The sequence below is a fragment of the Mesoplodon mirus genome, assembly GCF_964341445.2.
Source record: "Mesoplodon mirus genome assembly, chromosome: 10".
NCBI lineage: Eukaryota > Metazoa > Chordata > Mammalia > Artiodactyla > Ziphiidae > Mesoplodon > Mesoplodon mirus.
This window is the reverse complement of record NC_138986.1, coordinates 48,488,232-48,513,656: the sequence shown is the minus strand read 5'-3', so window position 1 is coordinate 48,513,656 and position 25,425 is coordinate 48,488,232. Positions and strand designations below refer to the sequence as shown.

General features: G+C 40.0%; 1 protein-coding gene across 1 annotated transcript in view; it reads left to right on the top strand.

Annotated features, from left to right (window-relative positions):
- RPF2 (ribosome production factor 2 homolog) overlaps positions 1 to 25,315 on the top strand; it is a 44,874-nt gene extending 19,559 nt beyond the window's left edge. The window contains exons 7-10 of the mRNA XM_082634129.1: positions 6 to 105; positions 17,681 to 17,783; positions 24,171 to 24,315; positions 25,089 to 25,315. Coding sequence (XP_082490255.1) covers positions 6 to 105; positions 17,681 to 17,783; positions 24,171 to 24,315; positions 25,089 to 25,268 — 528 coding nt within the window. The 3' untranslated portion in view covers positions 25,269 to 25,315. The remainder of the gene's footprint in view (positions 1 to 5; positions 106 to 17,680; positions 17,784 to 24,170; positions 24,316 to 25,088) is intronic.
- The last annotated feature ends 110 nt before the right edge of the window (positions 25,316 to 25,425 follow it).

The following is a 25,425-nucleotide window of genomic DNA, read 5'->3' as shown; positions in this document are numbered from 1 at the left end:
CCTAGAATAGTAAATGTCCGGAGGGAACAAAACCCATGTTAATATTCGCAGGTGATGATTTTGATGTAACAGAAGACTACAGAAGGCTAAAAAGCCTTCTTATTGGTAAGTATTTTAATACATATCTGCAGGATAGCTCAGGTAGGCATCCTAAGAGTTGCCATTGGTTGTGGCACTTTGCAACTTCACTCTAGATATACAGCTTTTTTTCTTTGATCTCTTTTTTTTCCTTTTCATTATTTTGTTTATTCCCCACTAGAAGCAGGAGAGAGTTAAAAGGATGTTATACTCTACAGATCATTATTACTTTTTGATGGTATAGTAACTTTGGTACCAACCTATTTAATGCTTGCACCCATCTCCTGTCATTATTGACATTATTAAATTAAATTCAGAGAATTGAAAAGTTAAATTTTCAAGATTATTATACATCATCCACTTCCAATTCAAAAACCTCTATTAGGGCTTCCCTGGTGGCGCAGTGGTTGAGAGTCCGCCTGCCGATGCAGGGGACACGGCTTTGTTCCCTGGTCTGGGAAGATCCCACATGCCGCGGAGCGGCTGGGCCTGTGCGTCCGGAGCCTGTGCTCCGCGACGGGAGAGGCCACAACAGTGAGAGGTCCGCGTACAGAAAAAAAAAAAAAAAGAGGAGGAAAAACCTCTATTAGTTTTTCTTAGTCTGATATACAAGGCTTTTCACACTGTAACCCCATATAACTTGCTTTCTTAATCTCCACCAATTTCATTCCTCCCTTTTCCATTTAAAAAAAAAAACAAAAAACCTTGTAAGGTTGTTTTAAAGGTGATCAGTTCTTAGTGAACTCTGCTCATTCCTAATGTTTTATCTAATGACTACATTACTTTTTATGTGTTCACAAGCCACCTTCTTAAAATCCAATATACAATATATAGTTATTTTCTGAGATTGATGTTAAATTTACCAATTTTAAATCACTTTTTCTCTCCTTTTTTGAAAAGCTGGCATTATTCTCCATGATTTCTTAACGGTTACTAATACTTAATATTGTGTGATCACATCTGCCAGCTCTGTTCTAACTCTGGAAGGTAATTTAGTTCTTCCCTAGAGATATAAACTCTTCATATACTCAGTGGCATTTTCTAAAGTTTAAATAATTTATTCAATTTGAGCTTTTCTTGCACCATTCTTACAAGCTATGGCTTAACTTTTTTGGTTGCCCTTCTTTTGGATTTTTATATACTTTGCCCTAGATGACTTTTGAAAAGTTGGTGGGGTATATATTATAAATAAATTATATGCATGCTCTTTACAAGTCTGAGCCAACCAAAGAAGGTTTGTGGGCAGACACATTGCTTTTGTTTTTCCTTATTGGGATTATATATGCTCTTATTGTTAGGAATACAGTTTTCGGGACTTCTCATTTCTCTTGTTCATGATGGCTATTTTTGAAAAACTAAGTATCACTGTTACCTGTTTAATCCTTACTAAAGCTCTTGAGTTTGGTAACATTTCATTTTACACATGGGAAGTTGGAGGCTCAGAGAGGTTAAGAGCTATTATAAGTAGGTGAAGCAGAATCAAAACCCAAAGCCTGTGCTTTTCTGCTTCTCTTCATCCTGCCCATGGTGAATAATTCCTTTGCAGAGTCTTTACTATAGGTTCTTACCTCTGTTTTCCATGAATTAAAAAAAAAGAGAGATTTCCCTGGTGACGCAGTGGTTAAGAATCCGCCTGCCAATGCAGGGGACATGGGTTCGATCCCTGGTCCAGGAAGATCCCACATGCCATGGAGCAACTAAGTCCGTGCACCACAACTACTGAGCCTGCGCTCTAGAGCCTGTGAGCCACAACTACTGAGCCTGCGTGCCACAACTACTGAAGTCCACACACCTAGACCCTGTGCTCCACAAGAGAAGCCACCGCAGTGAGAAGCCCATGCACCGCAACGAAGAGTAGCCCCCACTCACCTCAACTAGAGAAAGCCCACGCGCAGCAACAAAGACCCAACGTAGCCAAAAAAATTAATTAATTAAAAAAAAAATCATACATGGAAGACAGAGACCAACATTTCTTTGACTATTACATAGCCCGAAACATCAAGGGAGTTTTTTAGCCAAGATTCCTAGTACTTGTACTGTGTTGGCTCAGATTTCCTGCATTTTTCCCCTCGTTCTTCTGTATAATTATTATTAGTGAGGCAAGTACTTATAATTTGTTATAACAGAGCTTTGTTGCTTCTGTTTAAATGGTTTTATCTTACTATTTTGTGCTTCCACTAGATGGCAGGAATAACCACATAATGCAGTAATGAGAGGGAGGGAGTGAAAACCAAAAAGGAATAAAGAAAGAAGAAAGGTAGCAGGATGGAGTGACATTGTCTGGCGCTAACCAAAGTTGAGTTTTTAATATAAATAAGAAGTAAGGAGACTTCCGGGTAAGATGGCGGAAGAGTAAGACGCGGAGATCACCTTCCTCCCCACGGATACACCAGAAATACAGCTACACGTGGAACAACTCCTACAGAACACCTACTGAACGCTGGCAGAAGACCCCAGACCTCCCAAAAGGCAAGAAACTCCCCACATACCTGGGTAGGGCAAAGCGGAGAGATTCCGGCACAGAGGATCGGTGCCGAGCGGCACTCACCAGCCCGAGAGGCTTGTCTGCTCGCCCGCCGGGGCACGCAGTGCTGGAAGCTGAGGCTCGGGCTTCGGTCAGAGCGCAGGGAGAGGACTGGGGCTGGTGGCGAGAACTCAGCCTGAAGGGGGCTAATGTGCCACAGCTAGCCGGGAGGGAGTCCGGGAAAACTCTAGAGCTGCCGAAGAGGCAAGAGACTTTTTCTTCCCTCTTGGTTTCCTAGTGCGCGAGGAGAGGGGATTAAGAGCGCTGCTTAAAGGGGCTCCACGGACGGGCGCGAGTCGCGACTGAAAGCGCGGAGCCCAGTGACAGGCGTGGGACGCTGGGGCTGCTGCTGCCGCCGCCAAGAAGCCTGTGTGCGAGCGCAGGTCACTGCCCACACCGCCCTTCCGGGAGCCTGTGCAGCCCGCCACTGCCGGAGTCCCGGGATCCAGGGGCGGCTTCCCTGGGAGAACGCACGGTGCGCCTCGGGCTGGTGCAACGTCACGCCGACCTCTGCCGCTGCAGGCTCGCCCCGCACTCCGTGCCCCTCCCTCCCTCCCGGCCTGAGTGAGCCAGAGTCCCCGAAGAGGCTGCTCCTTTAACCCTGTCCTATCTGAGCGAAGAACAGACGCCCTCCGGCGACCTACACGCAGAGGCGGGGCCAAATCCAAAGCTGAGACCTAGGAGCTGTGAGAACAAAGAAGAGAAAGGGAAACCTCTCCCAGCAGCCTCAGAAGCAGCGGATTAAAGCTCCACAATCAACTTGATGTACCCTGCATCTGTGGAATACATGAATAGACAACACATCATCCCAAATTGAGGAGCCAGGAGTCAGTGCTGTGCCTCTGAGGTGGGAGAGCCAACTTCAGGACACTGGTCCACAAGAGACCTCCCAGCTCCACATAATATCAAACGGCGAAAATCTTCCAGAGATCTCCATCTCAACACCAGCACCCAGCTTCACTCAACGACCAGCAGGCTACAGTGCTGGACACCCTAAGCCAAACAACTAGCAAGACAGGAACACAACGCCACCCATTAGCAGAGAGGTGGCCTAGAATCATAAAAAGTCCACAGACACCCCAAAACACACCACCAGACGTGGACCTGCCCACCAGAAAGACAAGATCCAGCCTCATCCACCAGAACACAGGCACTAGTCCCCTCCACCAGGAAGCCTACACAACCCACTAAACCAACCTTAGCCACTGGGGACAGACACCAAAAACAACAGGAACTACGAACCTGCAGCCTGCAAAAAGGAGACCCCAAACACAGTAACATAAGCAAAATGAGAAGACAGAAAAACACACAGCAGGAGAAGGAGCAAGATAAAAACCCACCAGACCTAACAAATGAAGAGGTAATAGGCACTCTACCTGAAAAAGAATTCAGAATAATGATGGTAAAGATGATCCAAGATTCTATTTCCCAGATACAAAATCTCGGAAATAGAATAGACAAAATGCAAGAAACAGTTAACAAGGACCTAGAAGAACTAAAGATGAATCAAGCATCGATTAAAAACACAATACATGAAATAAAAAATACTCTAGATGGGATCAATAGCAGAATAACTGAGGCAGAAGAACGGATAAGTGAGGTGGAAGATAAAATAGTGGAAATAACTGCTGCAGAGCAAAATAAAGAAAAAAGAATGAAAAGAACAGAGGACAGTCTCAGAGACCTCTGGGACAACATTAAACGCACCAACATTCGAATTATAGGGGTTCCAGAAGAAGAAGAGAAAAAGAAAGGGACTGAGAAAATATTTGAAGAGATTATAGTTGAAAACTTCCCTAATATGGGAAAGGAAATAGTTAATCAAGTCCAGGAGGCACAGAGAGTCCCATACAGAATAAATCCAAGGAGAAATACGCCAAGACACATATTAATCAAACTGTCAAAAATTAAACACAAAGAAATCATATTAAAAGCAGCAAGGCAAAAACAACAAATAACACACAAGGGAATCCCCATCAGGATAACAGCTGATCTCTCAGCAGAAACTCTACAAGCCAGAAGGGAGTGGCAGGACATACTTAAAGTGATGAAGGAGAAAAACCTGCAACCAAGATTACTCTACCCAGCAAGGATCTCATTCAGATTTGATGGAGAAATTAAAACGTTTACAGACAAGCAAAAGCTGAGAGAGTTCAGCACCACCAAACCAGCTTTACAACAAATGCTAAAGGAACTTCTCTAGGCAAGAAACACAACAGAAGGAAAAGACCTACAATAATGAACCCAAAACAATTAAGAAAATGGGAATAGGAACATACATATCGATAATTACCTTAAATGTAAATGGACTAAATGCTCCCACCAAAAGACACAGAGTGGCTGAATGGATACAAAAACAAGACCCATCTATATGCTGTCTACAAGAGACCCACTTCAGACCTAGAGACACATACAGACTGAAAGTAAGGGGATGGAAAAAGATATTCCATGCAAATGGAAACCAAAAGAAAGCTGGAGTAGCAATTCTCATATCAGACAAAATAGACTTTAAAATAAGGACTACTAGAAGAGACAAAGAAGGACACTACATAATGATCAAGGGATCGATCCAAGAAGAAGATATAACAATTGTAAATATTTATGCACCCAACATAGGAGCCCCTCAATACATAAGGCAAATACTAACAGCCATAAAAGGAGAAATCGACAGTAACACACTCATAGTAGGGGACTTTAACACCCCACTTTCACCAATGGACAGATCATCCAAAATGAAAATAAATAAGGAAACACAAGCTTTAAATGATACATTAAACAAGATGGACTTAATTGATATTTATAGGACATTCCATCCAAAAACAACAGAATACACATTTTTCTCAAGTGCTCATGGAACATTCTCCAGGATAGATCATATCTTGGGTCACAAATCAAGCCTTGGTAAATTTAAGAAAATTGAAATTGTATCAAGTATCTTTTCTGACCACAATGCTATGAGACTAGATATCAATTACAGGAAAAGAGCTGTAAAAAATACAAACACATGGAGGCTAAACAATACACTACTTAATAACGAAGTGATCACTGAAGAAATCAAAGAGGAAATTAAAAAATACCTAGAAACAAATGACAATGGAGACACGACGACCCAAAACCTATGGGATGCAGCAAAAGCAGTGCTAAGAGGGAAGTTTATAGCAATACAATCCTACCTCAAGAAACAGGAAACATCTCGAATAAACAACCTAACCTTGCACCTAAAGCAATTAGAGAAAGAAGAACAAAAACATCCCAAAGTTAGCAGAAGGAAAGAAATCATAAAAATCAGATCAGAAATAAATGAAAAAGAAATGAAGGAAACGATAGCAAAGATCAATAAAACTAAAAGCTGGTTCTTTGAGAAGATAAACAAAATTGATAAACCATTAGCCAGACTCATCAAGAAAAAAAGGGAGAAGACTCAAATCAATAGAATTAGAAATGAAAAAGGAGAAGTAACAACTGACACTGCAGAAATACAAAAGATCATGAGAGATTACTATAAGCAACTCTATGCCAATAAAATGGACAACCTGGAAGAAATGGACAAATTCTTAGAAAAGCACAACCTGCCGAGACTGAATCAGGAAGAAATAGAAAATATGAACAGACCAATCACAAGCACTGAAATTGAAACTGTGATAAAAAATCTTCCAACAAACAAAAGCCCAGGACCAGATGGCTTCACAGGCGAATTCTATCAAGCATTTAGAGAAGAGCTAACACCTGTCCTTCTGAAACTCTTCCAAAATATAGCAGAGGGAGGAACACTCCCAAACTCATTCTACGAGGCCACCATCACCTTGATACCAAAACCAGGCAAGGATGTCACAAAGAAAGAAAACTACAGGCCAATATCACTGATGAACATAGATGCAAAAATCCTCAACAAAATCCTAGCAAACAGAATCCAACAGCACATTAAAAGGATCATACACCATGATCAAGTGGGGTTTATTCCAGGAATGCAAGGATTCTTCAATATACGCAAATCAATCAACGTGATACACCATATTAACAAACTGAAGGAGAAAAACCATATGATCATCTCAATAGATGCAGAGAAAGCTTTCGACAAAATTCAACACCCATTTATGATAAAAACCCTGCAGAAAGTAGGCATAGAGGGAACTTTCCTCAACATAATAAAGGCCATATATGACAAACCCACAGCCAGCATCGTCCTCAATGGTGAAAAACTGAAACCATTTCCACTAAGATCAGGAACTAGACAAGGTTGCCCACTTTCACCACTCTTATTCAACCTAGTTTTGGAAGTTTTAGCCACAGCAATCAGAGAAGAAAAGGAAATAAAAGGAATCCAAATTGGAAAAGAAGAAGTAAAGCTGTCACTGTTTGCAGATGACATGATACTATACATAGAGAATCCTAAAGATGCTACCAGAAAACTACTAGAGTTAATCAATGAATTTGGTAAAGTTGCAGGATACAAAATTAATGCACAGAAATCTCTGGCATTCCTATATACTGATGATGAAAAATCTGAAAGAGAAATCAAGGAAACACTCCCATTTACCATTGCAACAAAAAGAATAAAATATCTAGGAATAAACCTACCTAAGGAGACAAAAGACCTGTATGCAGAAAATTATAAGACACTGATGAAAGAAATTAAAGATGATACAAATAGATGGAGAGATGTACCATGTTCTTGGATTGGAAGAATCAACATTGTGAAAATGACTCTACTACCCAAAGCAATCTACAGGTTCAATGCAATCCCTATCAAACTACCACTGGCATTTTTCACAGAACTAGAACAAAAAATTTCACAATTTGTATGGAAACACAAAAGACCCCGAATAGCCAAAGCAATCTTGAGAACGAAAAATGGAGCTGGAGGAATCAGGCTCCCTGACTTCAGACTATACTACAAAGCTACAGTAATCAAGACAGTATGGTACTGGCACAAAAACAGAAAGATAGATCAATGGAACAGGATAGAAAGCCCAGAGTTAAACCCACGGACATATGGTCACCTTATCTTTGATAAAGGAGGCAGGAATGTACAGTGGAGAAAGGACAGTCTCTTCAATAAGTGGTGCTGGGAAAACTGGATAGGGACATGTAAAAGTATGAGATTAGATCATTCCCTAACACCATACACAAAAATAAGCTCAAAATGGATTAAAGACCTAAATGTAAGGCCAGACACTATCAAACTCTTAGAGGAAAACATAGGCAGAACACTCTATGACATAAATCACAGCAAGATCCTTTTTGACCCACCTCCTAGAGAAATGGAAATAAAGACAAAAATAAACACATGGGACCTAATGAAACTTAAAAGCTTTTGCACAGCAAAGGAAACCATAAACAAGACCAAAAGACAACCCTCAGAATGGGAGAAAATATTTGCAAATGAAGCAACTGACAAAGGATTAATCTCCAAAATTTATAAGCAGCTCATGCAGCTCAATAACAAAAAAACAAACAACCCAATCCAAAAATGGGCAGAAGACCTAAATAGACATTTCTCCACAGAAGATATACAGACTGCCAACAAACACATGAAAGGATGCTCAACATCTTTACTCATTAGAGAAATGCAAATCAAAACTACAATGAGATATCATCTCACACCAGTCAGAATGGCCATCATCAAAAAATCTAGAAACAATAAATGCTGGAGAGGGTGTGGAAAAAAGGGAACACTCTTGCACTGCTGGTGGGAATGTGAATTGGTACAGCCGCTATGGAGAACAGTATGGAGGTTCCTTAAAAAACTACAAATAGAACTACCATATGACCCAGCAATCCCACTACTGGGCATATACCCTGAGAAAACCATAATTCAAAAAGAGACATGTACCAAAATGTTCATAGCAGCCCTATTTACAATAGCCCGGAGATGGAAACAACCTAAGTGTCCATCATCGGATGAATGGATAAAGAAGATGTGGCACATATATACAATGGAATATTACTCAGCCATAAAAAGAAATGAAATTGAGCTATTTGTAATGAGGTGGATAGACCTAGAGTCTGTCATACAGAGTGAAGTAAGTCAGAAAGAGAAAGACAAATACTGTATGCTAACACATATATATGGAATTTAAGAAAAAAAAATGTCATGAAGAACATAGGGGTAAGACAGGAATAAAGACACAGACCTACTAGAGAATGGACTTGAGGATATGGGGAGGGGGAAGGGTAAGCTGTGACAAAGTGAAAGAGCGGCATGGACATATATACACTACCAAACGTGAGGTAAATAGCTAGTGGGAAGCAGCCGCATAGCACAGGGAGATCAGCTTGGTACTTTGTGACCGCCTGGAGGGGTGGGATAGGGAGGGTGGGAGGGAGACGCAAAAGGGAGGGGATATGGAAACATATGTATATGTATAACTGATTAAATTTGTTATAAAGCAAAAAAATAAAATAAAATAAAATTAAAAAAAAAAAAAAAAAATAATATAAATAAGAAGTAAGAAAGTTGCAGACTTCTTGGTTTGTGTTGTGTGTTCAAATGAAATAATGTAGAGCAGTAGGTAAAGAGAATTTTATCAAGGGCTTTTTTCCTGTTTGGAAGTGGTGTTTTTGTTTTCTTTTTGTAATTGGCCAGAAAGAAAAGTTAACTTCAGTGTTTTCATGCCAGATACCCATTTTGTTCATTCGAATTTTGCTTCTCTTTTGCTTTAAATATTACATAGATTTGTAGTTAATCTTAGCAGGTCCTGCTTTTCTTTACAGAAAACCAGTGCCTTTTTTTTGTTTGTTTGTTTTTTGGTGGTACGCGGGCCTCTCACTGCCGCGGCCTCTCCCGCTGCGGAGCACAGGCTCCGGACGTGCAGGCCCAGCGGCCATGGCCCACGGGCCCAGCCGCTCCGCGGCACGTGGGATCCTCCTGGACCGGGGCACGAACCCACATCCCCCTCATTGGCAGGCGGACTCCCAACCACTGTGCCACCAGTGCCTATTTTTTGATTCAGTCCATCCTAATTTTTTTTTTTTTAATTCTGGTTGTGCCGTGTGGCTTGTGGGATCTCAGTTCCCCAGAAAGGACCAGGGATTGAACCCAGGCCACAGTAGTGAAAGCGCCAAATCCTAACCACTAGGCCACCATGGAATTCCCAGTCCATCCTACTTTTATGGTTGTTTTTTAGTATGACTACTCCTTGTATATAAAGATGATAATGAATCAAGTAATAGGTTAGTTTTATTAAGTGTCCCTTTAAAGCCTACCTTTAACTTAACTACCTAACTGGTTTTTTTTTCTTCATTGCCTTTGTCTATATTAGTGGTCATATCTACACCTGTGGTCATTGTTTTAATTTTTTTAACCTTTCTCATTTCCTAATTCTTATTCCACTTTAATACATATAATAATGAAAATAACTGCCATAGATTAGGTCAGGTAATTTATTAAATTTAATCCTTTCTACAGCTCTACAGAGATAATTATATTAGTCTGCTCAGGATGCCGTACAAAAGACCATAGACTGGGTGGCTTATAAGCAACAGAAATTTATTTTCTCACAGTTCTAGAGGTCCAGGTTTCTGGTGAGGACTCTCTTGCTGGCTTCTTGCTTTGTACTTACAAGGCTTTTCCTTGGGGAGGAAGGGAAGGAGGGAGATAGACAGAGGAAAGAGGGGTTTAAGTTTTCTGGTGTCTCTTATATGGACTCTGATCCTGTGGGAGCAGACCCTACCCTTATGACATACCTCATTTAACGGTAAGTACTTCCTTAGAGGCCTCATTTCCAAATATAGTCACACTAGAGCTTAAACAAACATTCAGTTCATTATGGTAATATTATTCCCATGTTGTGGATGAAGAAATTGAGACCAGTGCACTTATGTCCAGAGTGAAGAGTTAGTAGTGTCAGAATCAGTATCTTATCCATTCTCTGACTCCACATCCCCCAGTCTTTCCTGTCAACACCCTGGTCATCCTCCTGTGCCCTTTCCCAGTGTTTTTACTCATGGACACAGTCACACTGAAGGTGTTATTTTTGCTTGGAATTGATCCATTGAAAAAATGTCCAACCTGGGGCTTTCCTTCTAATTATAACCAATTTATCTTCTACCCCCTTATTTCTGTTTAACCAGGTTTTTCTCCTTATCCCTGTTCTCATAATATCTCCCTTTTTACCTCAACCATCATTCCTGCCCAGTTTAGGGTCAGCCTTTTTGACAGTGCTCTGAGTTTCAACACATTTTAATCCATCACCCCTTTGATGTTTTAGACTCCTCTTGTACTTTAATTGCTCCAGTCCTGGAATCAGCTATTTCTATAAGGATCCTGGGGTTTTTTTAAGTGAGAAATTATTTTAGAAATCACATTTTGTGTGCTAGGGAGTATTTCTGGGTTGGTCATTGTTTCTAGGCTTTTTCAGTGGACAGAACTATGAGATTTATTTGTTAAGATAAAATATATCCTGAGTTCATACTGAAATTTCCAACTCAAATTTAGGACAGAAGGATATGTACACACACGTACCTTCTTTCATCCATGACGAAAATCCAGGTTCTCAATGACTCCAACATAATGATGCATTTACTTTATACTGTGCTACACATAGAACAGTCTTAGAATAAAATACCATTATTACTACTGGTAATATGAATATTGAGTGCAACTGAAGGGTGTTTGGTTTTGTTTTTTTGTGTGTTGTGTGTTTTTTTTTTTTTTGCAGTTCTATATGTCTATATATCCTATTAGGAATATGGTCAAATTACTGTGTTTTGAAGTCACTTGAAACAGTCCTTTTCTGTATGATTATGCCTTCAGCCCAATACACAGGTTCATTTCATTTTGTTTTCAATTTTTAGGGATAACTTTATTAAGTTTTTTAATTTTAAACTATTTTTTAAACAATTTTTGGGGTATGATTTACATACAATCAAGTGCACATATTTTTAAATTCTTTTTTTAATTAATTAATTTATTTTTTGGCTGCGTTGGGTTTTTGTCGCTGCGCACGGGCTTTCTCTAGTTGCAGCGAGTGGGGCCTACTCTTCGATGCAGTGCGCAGGCGGTGGCTTCTCTTGTTGCGGATCACGGGCTCTAGGCACGTGGGCTGCAGTAGTTGTGGCACTCGGGCTCTAGAGCGCAGGCTCAGTAGTTGTGGCACACAGGCTTAGTTGCTCTGCGGCATGTGGGATCTTCCTGCACCAGGGATCGAACCCTGCATTGGCAGATGGATTCTTAACCATTGCGCCACCAGGGAAGTCCAAATGCACATATTTAAAAGTTTTAAAATTTAATGGATTTTGACATATTTATATACCTCTAAAACACCACTGCAATCAAGATACAGAACCTTTCCATCATTTCCCAGAATTTCCCTGTGCCCTTTGGCAATCCATTATTTTTCTCTATTCTAAGCAAACATTGACCTGCTTTCTGTCATTTTTGCATTTTCCAGAATTTTAGATAAATGGAATCATACAGTATGTACTTTTTTTGGCCTGGCTTCTTTCACTCAGTTTGTTTTGAGATTCATTCATGTTGTTGCATGTATCAACCCTCCATTTCTTTTTATAACTGAGCAGTATTCCATTTATAGCTATTCTGCAGTTTGTTTATACCTTCATCTGTTGATGGACATTTAGATTGATTCCAGCTTTTAACTATTACCAGTAGAACTGCTATGAACATTTATGTACAAATTTTTGTGAGGACCTATGTTTTCATTTCCTTTGGGTAACCTAGGAATAGAATGGTTGGATCATTTGAATAGTGTATGTTAAACATTTTCTTTTTCTTTTTTTTTTTTTTTGCGCGGGCCTCTCACTGTCGTGACCTCTCATTGCGGAGCACGGGCTCCAGACGCACAGGCTCAGTAGTTGTGGCTCACGGGCCCAGCTGCTGCACAGCATGTGGGATCCTCCCAGACCAGGGCTCGAACTCGTGTCCCCTGCATTGGCAGGCAGATTCTCAACCACTGCACCACCAGGGAAGCCCTATGTTAAACATTTTTAAGAAACTGCCAAACTGTTCTCCAACATGGTTGCACCATTTTGCATTCCCACTAACTGTAGGTGCTCCATCTCCTTGTCAATACTTGGTAGGCCGTTCTTTTTAATTTTAGTTAACTCTAATAGGTGTTGAATACTGACAGTAATATGTTTCCAAAGTCAAATCTACAAAATAAAGGAGTGGTAGCATTGCAGTTTTAGTTTGCATTTTCTGGTGATTAATAATGTTGAACATCTTTTCATGTGCTTATTGGCCATTTGTATATCTTTGGTAAAGTGTCTGTTCAGATCTTCGCCTGATTTTTTTATTTGGTTATTTGTCTTATTGAGTACTAATGTGGAAGAGTGTGTGTGTGTGTGTGTGTGTGTGTGAGAGAGAGAGAGACAGAGAGAGAGAGAGAGAAGTCTTTTGTCTGTCTGACATATAATCTTTGAATATTTTCTCCTGGTCTGTGGCTTGCCTTTTTGTTTTATTGATTTATGTATTTATTTATTGGCCACACCATGCAGCATGTGGGATCTTAGTTCCCCAACCAGGGATCGAACTCGCTCCCCCTGTAGTGGAAGCACGGAGTCTTTAACTACTGCACTGCCAGGGAAGTCCCTTGCCTTTTTGTTTTTAATGGTGTCTTTTTAAAAAAATTTTTTTATTGAGGTAGAGCTGATTTATAATATGTAAGTTTCAGGTGTACAACATAGTGATTCACTTTTTTTTTTTTTTTTTTGTGGTACGCGGGCCTCTCACTGCTGCGGCCTCTCCTGTTGCGGAGCTCAGCCTCCGGACGCACAGGCTCAGCAGCCATGGCTCACAGGCCCAGCTGCTCCGCGGCATGCAGGATCCTCCCTGACCAGGGCACGAACCTGTGTCCCCTGCATCGGCAGGCAGACTCTCAACCACTGTGCCACCAGGGAAGCCCAGTGGTTCACAATTTTTTTTTTGCGGTACGCGGGCCTCTCACTGTTGTGGCCTCTCCCGTTGCGGAGCACAGGCTCCGGATGCGCAGGCTCAGCGGCCATGGCTCACGGGCCCAGCCGCTCCGCGGCATATGGGATCCTCCCAGCCCGGGGCACGAACCCGTATCCCCTGCATCGGCAGGCGGACTCTCAACCACTGCGCCACCAGGGAGGCCCTGTTCACAATTTTTAAAGATTATACTACACTTACAGTTATTATAAATTGTTGGCTATATTCCCTGTGCTGTATAGTATATCCTTGTAGTTTATTTTATACATACTAGTTTGTATCTTTAACCCCCTGTCCCTCCCTTGCCTCTCCCCTTTCCCTCTCCCCACTGGTAACCACTGGTTTGTTCTCAATATCTGTGAGTCAGCTTGCTTTTTGTTATGTGCACTAGTTGTATTTTTTAGATTCCACATACAAGTGATATCATACATTGTCTCCCTCTAATTTCACTTAGCATAATGCTCTCCAAGTCCATCCATGTTGCTGCAAATGGCAAAATTTCATTCTTTTTATGGCTGAGTAGTATTTCATTGTATGTATGTATGTGTGTGTGCGCGCGTGTGTGTATATATATATATACACACACACATATATATGTGTATATATATGTGTGTGTGTGTGTATATACACACACACACACACACCACATTTTCTTTATCCATTCATCTGTTGATGGACACTTAGGTTGCTTCCATATCTTGGCTATTGTAAATAATGCTGCTGTGAACATTGAGGTAGTACATGCATCCTTTCAAATTAGTGTGTTGTTTTCTTTGGATATGTACCCAGGAGTGGAATTGCTGGATATGATAGTTTTATTTTTAGTTTTTTAGGAATCTCCATATTGTTTCCTCAGTGCCTGTAGAACTTACATTCCTACAAGGGCTCCATTTGCTCTACATCCTCACCAACATTTTTTTTTTTTTTTTAACATTTGTTATTAGTGGTCTTTTTTTTTTTTGCAGCACGTGGGCCTCTCACTGCTGTGGCCTCTCCCGCTGCGGAGCACAGGCTCCAGACGCGCAGGCCCAGCGGCCATGGCTCACGGGCCCAGCCGCTCCGCGGCACGTGGGATCCTCCCGGACCGGGGCACGAACCCGCGTCCCCTGCACTGGCAGGCGGACTCCCAACCACTGCGCCACCAGGGAAGCCCATTAGTGGTCTTTTTGATGATAGCCATTCTGACTGGTTTGAGGTGATATTTCATTGTGCTTTTGATTAGCATTTTTCTGATGATTAGCAGTGTTGATCATCTTTTCATGTGCCTGTTGGCCATCAGTATGTGTTCTTTGGGAAAATGTCTAGTCAGGTCTTCTGCTTTTAGGTTTAAGTAGGTCCCATTTGTTTATTTTTGCTTGTGTTTCCTTTGCCTTAGGAGACAGGTTCAAAAAAAATATTGCTACGATTTATGTCAAAGAGTTTTCTGTCTATGTTTTCTTCTAGGAGTTTTATGGTTTTTGGTCTTACATTTAGATCTTTAATGCATTTTGAGTTTATTTTTATATATTGTGTGAGAAAATGTTCTGATTTCATTCTTTTACGTGTAGCTGTCCAGTTTTCCTAGCACCATTTACCGAAGAGATTTTTCAGCATTGTATATGCTTGCTTTCTTTGTCATAGATTAATTGACCTTAAGTATGTGAGTTTATTTCTGGGCTCTCTATTCTGTTCCATTGATCCATGTGTCTGTTTTTGTGCCAGTGTCATACTGTTTTGAATACTGTGGCTTTGTAGTGTAGTCTGAAGTCAGGGAGCATGATTCCGCCAGCTCTGTTCTTTCTCAAGATTGTTTTGACTATTTGGGTCTTTTGTGTTTCCATACACATTTTAAAATTATTCTAGTTCTATGCCATTGGTATTTTGATAGAGATTGCATTGAATCTATAGAGTATTATGGTCATTTTAACGATATTAATTCTTCCAGTCCATGAACACAGTATATCTTTCCATGTGTTTGTGTTGTCTTCAATTTCTTTCATCCATGTCTTACAGGTTTCCAAGTATAGGTCTTTTTTTTTTTTTTTTTTTTCTTTTTGCGGTATGCGGGTCTCTCACTGTTGTGGCCCCTCCCGTTGCGGAGCACAGGCTCCGGACGCGCAGGCCCAGCGGCCATGGCTCACGGGCCCAGCCACTCCGCGGCATATGGGATCCTCCCAGACCGGGGCACGAACCCGTATCCCCTGCATCGGCAGGCGGACTCCCAACCACTGCGCCACCAGGGAGGCCCCAAGTATAGGTCTTTTAACTCCCTAGGTAGGTTTATTCCTAGGTATTTCTCTGACAGTGCGCTGTTAGTGTGTAGAAATGCAACAGATTTCTGTGTATTAATTTTGTATCCTGCAACTTCACTGTATTCATTGATGAACTCTAGTAGTTTTTTGGTGGCATATTTAGGATTTTCTATGTATAGTATCATGTCGTCTGCAAACAGTGATGTCTTTTAAAGAGCAGAAGTTTTAAATTTTTGTGAAGTGTACTTTATCCAATTTTTTTCTTTAATGGTTGTTCATACAGTGTTTTGTTTTAAGAAACCTTTGCTTATCCCAAGATTGCAAAGACTTTTTTTCTCTTATAAATATTTTTTTTAAGTCTTATAACTTTAGATCTTACATTAAGGTTTATGATCCATTTTGAGTTAATTTTTGTGTATGGTGTGAGGTAAGGGTCAATATTCTTAAAACTTTCTACCTTGTTTCATTCTTTTTTTTTTTCTTTCTTTCTTAAAAGCTTATGGAAAAAGCATATGCCTGTAAGGTTTGCATTACAAAAACTGTTTCAGGGGAGACTGGAATGTACATATCTTGTTCCCCAGAATGACTCTGACTTCAGTAATGCTGCCACAACCGTGAGTGGGGCTTTATTAACTTGGCCACTGAAGGAGAGTCAGGTTTTGGCAAAACTATGGGAAAGTTCTTCATTAATTAAAATGAATTTTTAGATCAAAATACCTTGAAAAAGTACATATTTGGTTTATTAAAGTACCCCCAAGGGATTTTTGTTTGTGGTAGTAAGGAAGGGTGGTGTGTACAAGGGTATGCACACTTAACGTCTGCTTTATGTATGTTAGTGATGTGATTTTCTTTTAGTTACCTATAAGAAGGAAAAAGCAAACTATAAAAGATGTATGTGTCCATGCACGTGGAGATAATTCCCATCTTATGAGCTAATGGGAGGAGGGAAGCAAGTGCTAAGTGGCTATAGATTGCGACAGAATGAGATATTTCCTGTTTATGACATCACCTGTCTTAGGGCGCCTCTTCCTAAGTAATTTGGATGACCGTTTTATGCATAACTTTTTCTTAACTAGATGTTATTTGTGTGTTCCCATTTAGCCTCCCCCCAAGTTCAATCTTTTTATCTGTAAAATGAGGTGACCAAACTTGTTTGCTGTTTTCCAAACTCTTTTCATTCATGTGCCACCTTCATGACGTAAGCCATGTCCGTGTAGTATCCATAGCATTGTTCACTGGAGATTTTTCTTTAAATTGACTCCTCTTTTTAAAAGGAAACTTTATGTCCCTACTCTCAATGGAAAATGGTGTATGGTAACATAAATAATGCATTGTAGATTATATCTGTCTGTGTATCATTTAAAATTATCTCATATGTGCCACTTGGGTATTAATTACCACTCTGTGGGAAAACAGTCTACTCATTGATCTTGATGGTTCTTTTCTGACTTTGACACTAGATAGCTTTTCTTTGCTCATATAATTGAGATTCCTTGTTAGAATTTTCTTGCATGTTGGCGTCTGCCATATAACAAACACTAGTTCAATTTAATAGTCAAAGTTTGAACAGCCATTTTTATAGACTTTTGCCATCTTAACCTATCTGTCTTAGTTGATTAAAATTTTATACCTTGTTTTACATTTTCTAAAAAGTTACTATTCACAATAAACCTGTTATACTCTGGTGCTGAGCATTGGCTTAGAGGGAGAACTGCAAAACTGAAAAATTACATGGCTCAGTGAACTGAACAGAAATACAGTCATGAGATTAAATGGTAGAGGGGCGGGACCATCAGATTTTTCAGGCATCAGTTTTTGTGCTGCTTTTTAGATAAGATACGGAGAGTTGTGTTTAGAATGCAGCTGATTTGTAACTGAATTTTAAAGATATGTTAATCTTTTTTTTTTTTTTTTAAACAACCTGATGTGTGCTTTTAGATTTCTTCAGAGGCCCCACAGTATCAAATGTCCGCCTGGCTGGTTTAGAGTATGTTCTGCACTTCACTGCACTGAATGGGAAGATTTACTTTCGAAGCTATAAGTAAGTGCATTTCTTAGCATGTTTTGTTAATCCTCAGGGTTAGCATTTTAGTGTGACTGTTTTATAGAGCTCAGACTTAGAATTGGTGTCTGGCCAAAAGTTTATTTGGAGAGTTTGCAGAATAGCAGTGACAAAGTAGCTCTGTGCTGATCCTCAGGTCTGTCACTCCCCTGCTAACTTCTGCCTCCCGGAAACCGTGCTTTTCCAGGGCCCTGGGGCATCAAACACTACACTCCCTCTGAGCTTAGAACGCTTATTCAGTCCTGACTCGCCATACTTTTATGCAGTATCTCCCTGTTTTTCTTGACTAAATTTAGAGCGCCAAGCCACAAGTCTTAGCCCAGCCAAAGCAAATCTCAAAGTCCTGAGTCTAAAAAATGGAGTCTGAAAGTAATAAGAAGATTCAGTGGCCAGATTCATTTTACCTTCTTTCTCCAGCCCGGGCCTCTACCCGTACCCCCACCACAATATAAATATAAATCCTAACAAGCACATTCTGTTTTCATAAAAACCTTAATGACATGCTGCAACTGCCTTTTGAGGTAAGCATGACTTGTTTTTTTCCTTATCTAAAATAAAGTGTTAGCGCGGATTGATGGGGCGCACACTTTCCTAGAGAATACATTGACTCCCGCTAACTGCCTCCCTTGGTACACTGAACTCAGCCTGACGTCTGCTTGGCGCTGTGGCGTGGCAGTGCAGCCTGAGCGCCGACAGCCCAGTGTTGACAGTGTCTTCGTGCAGCGGTGCCATTTGTGCAGCCAGTCGTGGACTTCAGCATTTCATCCATGGTTTTAATTGTGTTTTTTATCATAATGGAATACATGGTTGACCAGCTGGTGTCCAGTGAACATCCAAATAAACTAAGTAGTCACCTCTTTTCTTGTTAGTAATTTCCATCTTTGTCTCAACTGTATGGAGTCAGAGATGCTCAGTTCTTTTCACCACATGAGTGGTATCACCATTTCTATTTTTCTATTTTTTCCTTATTTAAATAGTAACGGGCAAAAAAATAATTTTTTTCTCATTTAAATAATAATTTTATAATCATTTTTAACTAGTTGAGATTGAAAGTCCCTATAATCTGTTGTTTGCATTTCCAAACTTGATTTTGGGGCAGTTAAGAATATTATGAAGGTGACTCCTATTTATAGAGCAAGATAATAAAAGATGAAAAATCACTAACAAAAAAAATCTTTTTGAAAACTTATGTTAAACAAGGAGACCCTGGGATACAAAGGAGCTAAAAATATAAAGATAAAAGTCTTTGAGAATGAGAAATGAATAATAACAATAATCTAAAACTCATGGTGAACAATTTCAAAGGATGTATTCTCTTGTATCAGAACTTGTATTTAGTGAAAAGAAAGATAAATTTGTAAAGAAAGAAAGAAAACACAGAGAAAATAAAGCAAAATGGACAAAAATTAGCAAATCAGGCTTAAGAACAAGGATAAATAGGCAGTGTAACTACACATATTTGTCTGTCCACTTACTTTAAGAAGTATGTAATTGCTGGAATCACTGTTAGGTTAGCATGGCATCTACCATAATGAAAAAAAAGATTTGAATTTTTTACGAAATTATTTTATTTATTTATTTATTTATTTATGGCTGCATCAGGACTTAGCTGCGGCACTTGGGGTCTTCTTTGCGCCATGCAGGATCTTTCAGTTGCAGCACGCAGGCTTCGCTAGTTGTGGTGCGTGGGCTCCAGAGTGCATGGGCTCTGTAGTTTGCAGTACATGGGCTCTCTAGTTGAGGCCCGTGGGCTTAGTAGTTGTGACAGGGCTTAGTTGCCCTCTGGCATGTGGGATCTTAGTTCCCTGACCAGGGATCGAACCTATGTCCCCTGCATTGGAAGGCAGGTTCTTAACCACTGGACCACCAGGGAAGTCCCAAGATCTGAATTTTTAAGATCAGAAACCCTAGTGTAAAATTTTAATCCCAGGTTTTCATATCTATATCCTGTAATACCTGCTAGCTATTGATTTGAAATAGAAAATGGACAGTGTGATTGAGAGCGAGCTGCTACTGGGGAAAATCCCTGGATGTGGATTAGCTTAGCCTCCAAGGGCTGTGCTCTGCTTGGGAGGGGAAGGAAGAGGTGGTCCCGGAAATGAGCATCACCTCTGAGCCTAGTGACCTGGCTCTGTGCCAGGCTTTGCCACATGACATGGGCAAGTCACTCCTCAGGGCCCCTGTTTTTCCTTTGCAAAGTGTAGTGATATCATATAGGTAATTCTGAGGTCCCTCTGAGATGGATAATTCTCCTTTATGAGAGGGAGAGGGGTGCAGATAGAGGTGGGAATGTGCCAGAGAAGTGTGTCTGACCTAGTGTGGCTCCTCAGGCATTCTCACAGGCTGCTCTTGGGAGTCCTGCCCTCTTCCAACCAGCCCTTAGGCAGTTGGTTAAAGGTAGTAGTTAATATTGACACTTATTAATTTGTGAAGATCAATAAGGCTTATAAAATGGTTTTGAGCTTCTTGTATGAAAGGAACTCTGAGCATGGAATTACATTAATAGAACCTTTGACCTTTCCTCTTTTGGGGAAATAAATCATAGTGTTACTGGCACCTGCCTGTATATCCTATAATAATTAATTCCTTGGAGAATTTTATTCACTATAGGGCCAGAGCTATTAGTATGAAACTGAAGATCTTTAGTAACTGCCACGTATGCCTTTGCCATGGCATTGGGTAGGTTTTATGGGGAGAAATATGCAAAGCAGGAAGTATTAGCATACCTTAAAAAGCAAACACAACATTCTAGGCAAGGAGTTAAGTAATGAAAACAGAATGTCAACAGAAGAGAGGGATATGGAAGGGAGAAAAATAAGGAAATTTCAATTTAAACAAGAGTGGTAATGCCAGTCTTTGTCAAGAAATAGGCAAATCATATTTAAATATATTATAGAAATTACCAATTAACATATCTAGTAGCCTAAACCCACTCTGAGAGGGAAGGTACTGAGTTCTGTTTGTCTTTGTGTCCCTGCATCTTATACCATGTAGTCTTGCAGAACTGAATGTCACTTTTGATTTAGAGCTTATAGGGAAACAAAACAAACAAAGCTTGAGGTTAAGATCTGAAATGGAGATTTACATGGGGTGTAAAGGTTCTGGGCAATAGATATTTGGCTGGAGATATGAAAGCCTGGAATCAAAATGTCTGTCTTTAAAAAGAAGTGCAGTGTCTATGATGGCATTGAGGGTAAAGGAAATGGTTTTCATTTTGTTTTTTTAGAGTCGATGTTTAATAGACTGTTCATTTTCCTTAGCATAATCACAAAAACCCTTTATAAATTCTCTATTAATACATTTCCTCTGAGAAAGAGTAAACAGGTTGTTTTTTTTTTAAAGGATTAACAATTGATTTTTTTTAAGCTTTCAGTTCTTTCTTTCTTTCTTTCCTTCCTTCCTTCCTTCCTTCCTTTCTTCCTTTCCTCCTTCCCTCCTTCCTTCCCTCCCTCCCTCCCACCAGGTCTTAGTTGAAGTGTGTGGGATCTTCGTTGAGGCATGTGGGATCTTTTAGTTGTGGCATGCGGGATCTAGTCCCCCTTCCAGGGATCGAACCCAGGCCCCCTGCATTGGGAGTACAAAGTCTTAACTGATGGACCACCAGGGAAGTCCCAATGATTTTAGATTCTAGATTTCACTGTTAAAAGCTGTTAATAAAAAGAAAAGATGATAGCCCTATCACGAGAAACCATATGAAGAGAATTGATAACTGGAGAAAGTTTCCTTTTATTTCTATCAAATAGAATAGTGAACATATTCAGTGAAATGATTAAGATAAGATCATCTACACAGGCAGTATGGCACTGTAACTTAATTCTTCAGTAAATAGCAACATATGTAGTTATATGTAGTTACTTGGAAAAAATTTTCTATACTGCTCAAAAGATTTACTTCGTTAGGAGGGCACTTGCATAAATAAAAAGATACATGAACTGTTCTGGATTGACAAGTTTTCCATCTAGTTGAAAATTAGCATCCTAAGTGGTAGAAAATTTTTTCATTGATATTTTATATATGTGATTTCCTTGATTTTTTTTTCAAAGTATCTACTGAACACAATATATTAATCAAGATTTAGTCTTTTTTTTCCCTTTTTTTCTTTTTCTTTTCTTTTTTTGGCCATACCATATAGCATGCGGGATCTTAGTTCCCTGACCAGGGAGTGAGCCCGTGCCCCCTGCAGTGGAGTCGTGGAGTCCTAACCACTAGACCGCCAGGGAATTCCCAAGATTTAGTCTCGATATGAGTTCAGCATGGTAGATATCATTTATTTGGAGGTACTGAACATGTGGATGCAACTGCATAAGTACCTGTGATATAAAAGATCAAATGGCCACTGACCCCATATGTGTGAATTAGGTATTAGGGAAGATGCCATGATGTTAGCCAACTTAAGCTCCTAAAAATGTTTTCCCTTACGGTAGGCCTGAGATAGGCCTTCTCTCAGGTCTCTTCTCCTGGAACCACTGTGAGGAGAGTGACCTAAAGACCCTTGTTTGGTTCTTTTTCCCTGTGCTTGTTCCCTTCAAGCCCCATACTAATATTTATTTTATCTTATAATGTTAGTATCTTTTTGTTTCTTTGTTTAACATTTCTGCTCTTTACATATCCTAGGTTATAGGTTGTGCTTTTTTTGTGCGTGGTTTTTTTTTTTTTTGCCTTGTTTAATTTGGTATAAATTACTGTGTCTGATACAGCATATCTATCATTATGACTCTTCCATAGCCAGTAAATGCACCTCCCGTGAATGGACTGTATTGATTGGTTGTCTTCATGTGATGCAGGGCTGTTAACAAGCTTTTGCACTCTCACTCCTGCTTCCTGGTGTTTGCTGCTCTCCTGGGTATTCTTTTTTTTTTTTTTTGCGGTATGTGGGCCTCTCACTGTTGTGGCCTCTCCCGTTGCGGAACACAGGCTCCAGACACGCAGGCTCAATGGCCATGGCTCACGGACCCAGCCGCTCCGCGGCATGCGGGATCCTCCCGGACCGGGGCACAAACCCGCGTCCCCTGCATCGGCAGGCGGACTCCCAACCACTGCGCCACCAGGGAAGCCCTCCTGGGTATTCTTTACTCTGCTTTCCTCTTCTGTTCTTTCTCTTCTCTCATGTCACTTGTTGCCTCTTTTTACACTCCAGCTTTTATGTGAAAAGGCTGATCTTTTTAAAACATTATTATTTAGTCCTCTTTTTCCCCGTATGGAGATGTGGCCACAGTAACAAATTGAGTCTTTTAACTCAAATAATCTTCAGGTCTTTGAGCAGTTCTTGTGGTATCTCTCACAAAAAAAGAATTTGTGAGTCTCCCTTCCTCCCCATTGTATCCTTCATATGCTTTCAAATCCAGAGCTACTTGGACATATGGTATCCAGAAAGTTGTGGTTTTGTTATATTAAGTTCATTCCAATTTATAGAGATCAGTAAATGTCTGTGCTATGGAGAAAAGTTGATTCTGAATAGGTCTTAGAGAAATAAGAATTTGTTAATCAATCATGTAATATAATGTTTCAAAAATCCAGTTAAGATTTTTTTATAATCATGTAAATCTTGCGTAAGATGAAGGAGTCAAATCAAAGGATTCCACTTCTTAGAACTGTATCACCTGCTGTTTCTCAACAATATTGCATCCTCTTATGTTTTATTTTTGAAAATAAGTAGACTAAAGAAAATACTTGGTCTTGGGGCATCCCTGGTGGCTCAGTGGTTAAGAATCCGCCTACCAATGCAGGGGACACAGGTTCGAGCCCTGGTGCGGGAAGATCCCACATGCCGCAGAGCAACTAAGCCCAGGCACCACAACTACTGAGCCTGCGCTCTAGAGCCTGCGAGCCACAACTACTGAGCCACATGCCACAACTACTGAAGCCCATGCACCTAGAGCCCGTGCTCTGCAACAAGAGAAGCCACCTCAACGAGAAGCCACACACCGCAATGAAGAGTAGACCCTGCTCGCTGCAACTAGAGAAAGCCCGCAAGCAGCAATGAAGGCCCAGTGCAGCCAAAAAAAAATAAATAAAATAAATAAATTTATTAAAAAAAAAAAAAAAAGAAAATACTTGGTCTAAGTATATAAAGTATTAAGGCTTAGCCTTTCATTTTCTTTTCTTTTTTTTTTTTTAAATCTTTTTGACCATGCCATGTGGCATCTGGGATATTAGTTCCCTGACAAGGGATCAAACCCATTCCCCCTGCATTGGAAGTGCAGAGTCTTAACCACTGGACTGCCAGGGAAGTCTTTAAGCTTAACCTTTCTAAACATTTTATGATATTTTATGGAACTGTAATCTTCTAGAACAAAAATATTTGCAGGGGTGGGGTGGGACTTTTATCAAATCAAGGCAACATTTCTTTTTTGCTATTTCATAAAGGTTGCTGTTGAAGAAATCTGGCTGCAGAACACCTCGGATTGAATTGGAAGAGATGGGACCCTCATTGGATCTGGTTCTGAGGAGGACACACCTAGCATCAGATGACCTTTATAAGTTATCTATGAAAATGCCCAAAGCCCTCAAGGTACATGACTTGTAGATGGGTGCCATGTTTATTTGTATATTCCATTCTTCTTTCCAGAAAAGGATTTGTGGCATATTATATTGAAGAGCATACATAAAGAGGTCAATAAAATAGATAAAATTAGACTCTCAAAAAAAAAATTAGACTCTCAGAGCCAAAGAAAGGAGGAAGAAGCAAATAAGCCAACCATAATTGATAATAAAATTGTAGAAACCAGGCATCAGGTGTTGCTGAGAGCTTCCTGGTAGTCAAGACTGCCAGTTTTCAGCAAAAATGGGGCTCATTTTAGGCATTGTGAAAATGTAATTTCAAGCATAGGATGTGTAACCCATACTTACATAAAATGTGTTTTGACTCTTGAATGGTTTTTAAAAGCAAGTAGAAATGGCATCTCTGGAATGCCAATAAAGTTTGAAGTGAAGTTATAATCCTTAAGCTAAACACAGGAAATCCTCTCAGTGCATGACAGTGTTGCTGTCTGTTGTGTTGCTTCTCAAAATATGGTCTGACAATTTACCTGAGAATTGTTAGAAATGCTGAATTCTCAGATCCCACATAGTCCTACTGAATTAGAATTGGCATTTTAACAAGCTCTGACTGATCTGTTTATACCTAAGTGTGAGGAGAAAGGGCTGTAGAGCTATAGACTCTATATCATTCAAGGTGTGCTCACTAATGGAGTTGTTAATACGATAGTTGTTGTACACTAGATTCTTACCAGTTCATGGTAGTAGACCCAACTAAATATATATTTATATATTCTTGTTTCATAGCCAAAGAAGAAGAAAAATGTCTCTCATGATACTTTTGGTACAACTTATGGAAGAATTCATATGCAGAAGCAAGACCTAAGCAAACTACAGACGAGGAAAATGAAGGGGTTGAAGAAGCGACCTGCAGAAAGGAAAGCAGGAGACCAGGAGAAAAAGTCAAAGAGAATTAAAAAGGATTGATGGAATATAGCCAATAACTGCATTTTTATTATAGTCTTTACTTAGAATTATCAAGCATCAATTATTTCAGAGTTTCTTGTAAGGTTTTATTGTATATTTTTATAACTTGATAATTTGCCTAAATTATATATTATATACATTGTGAACAGTAACATAC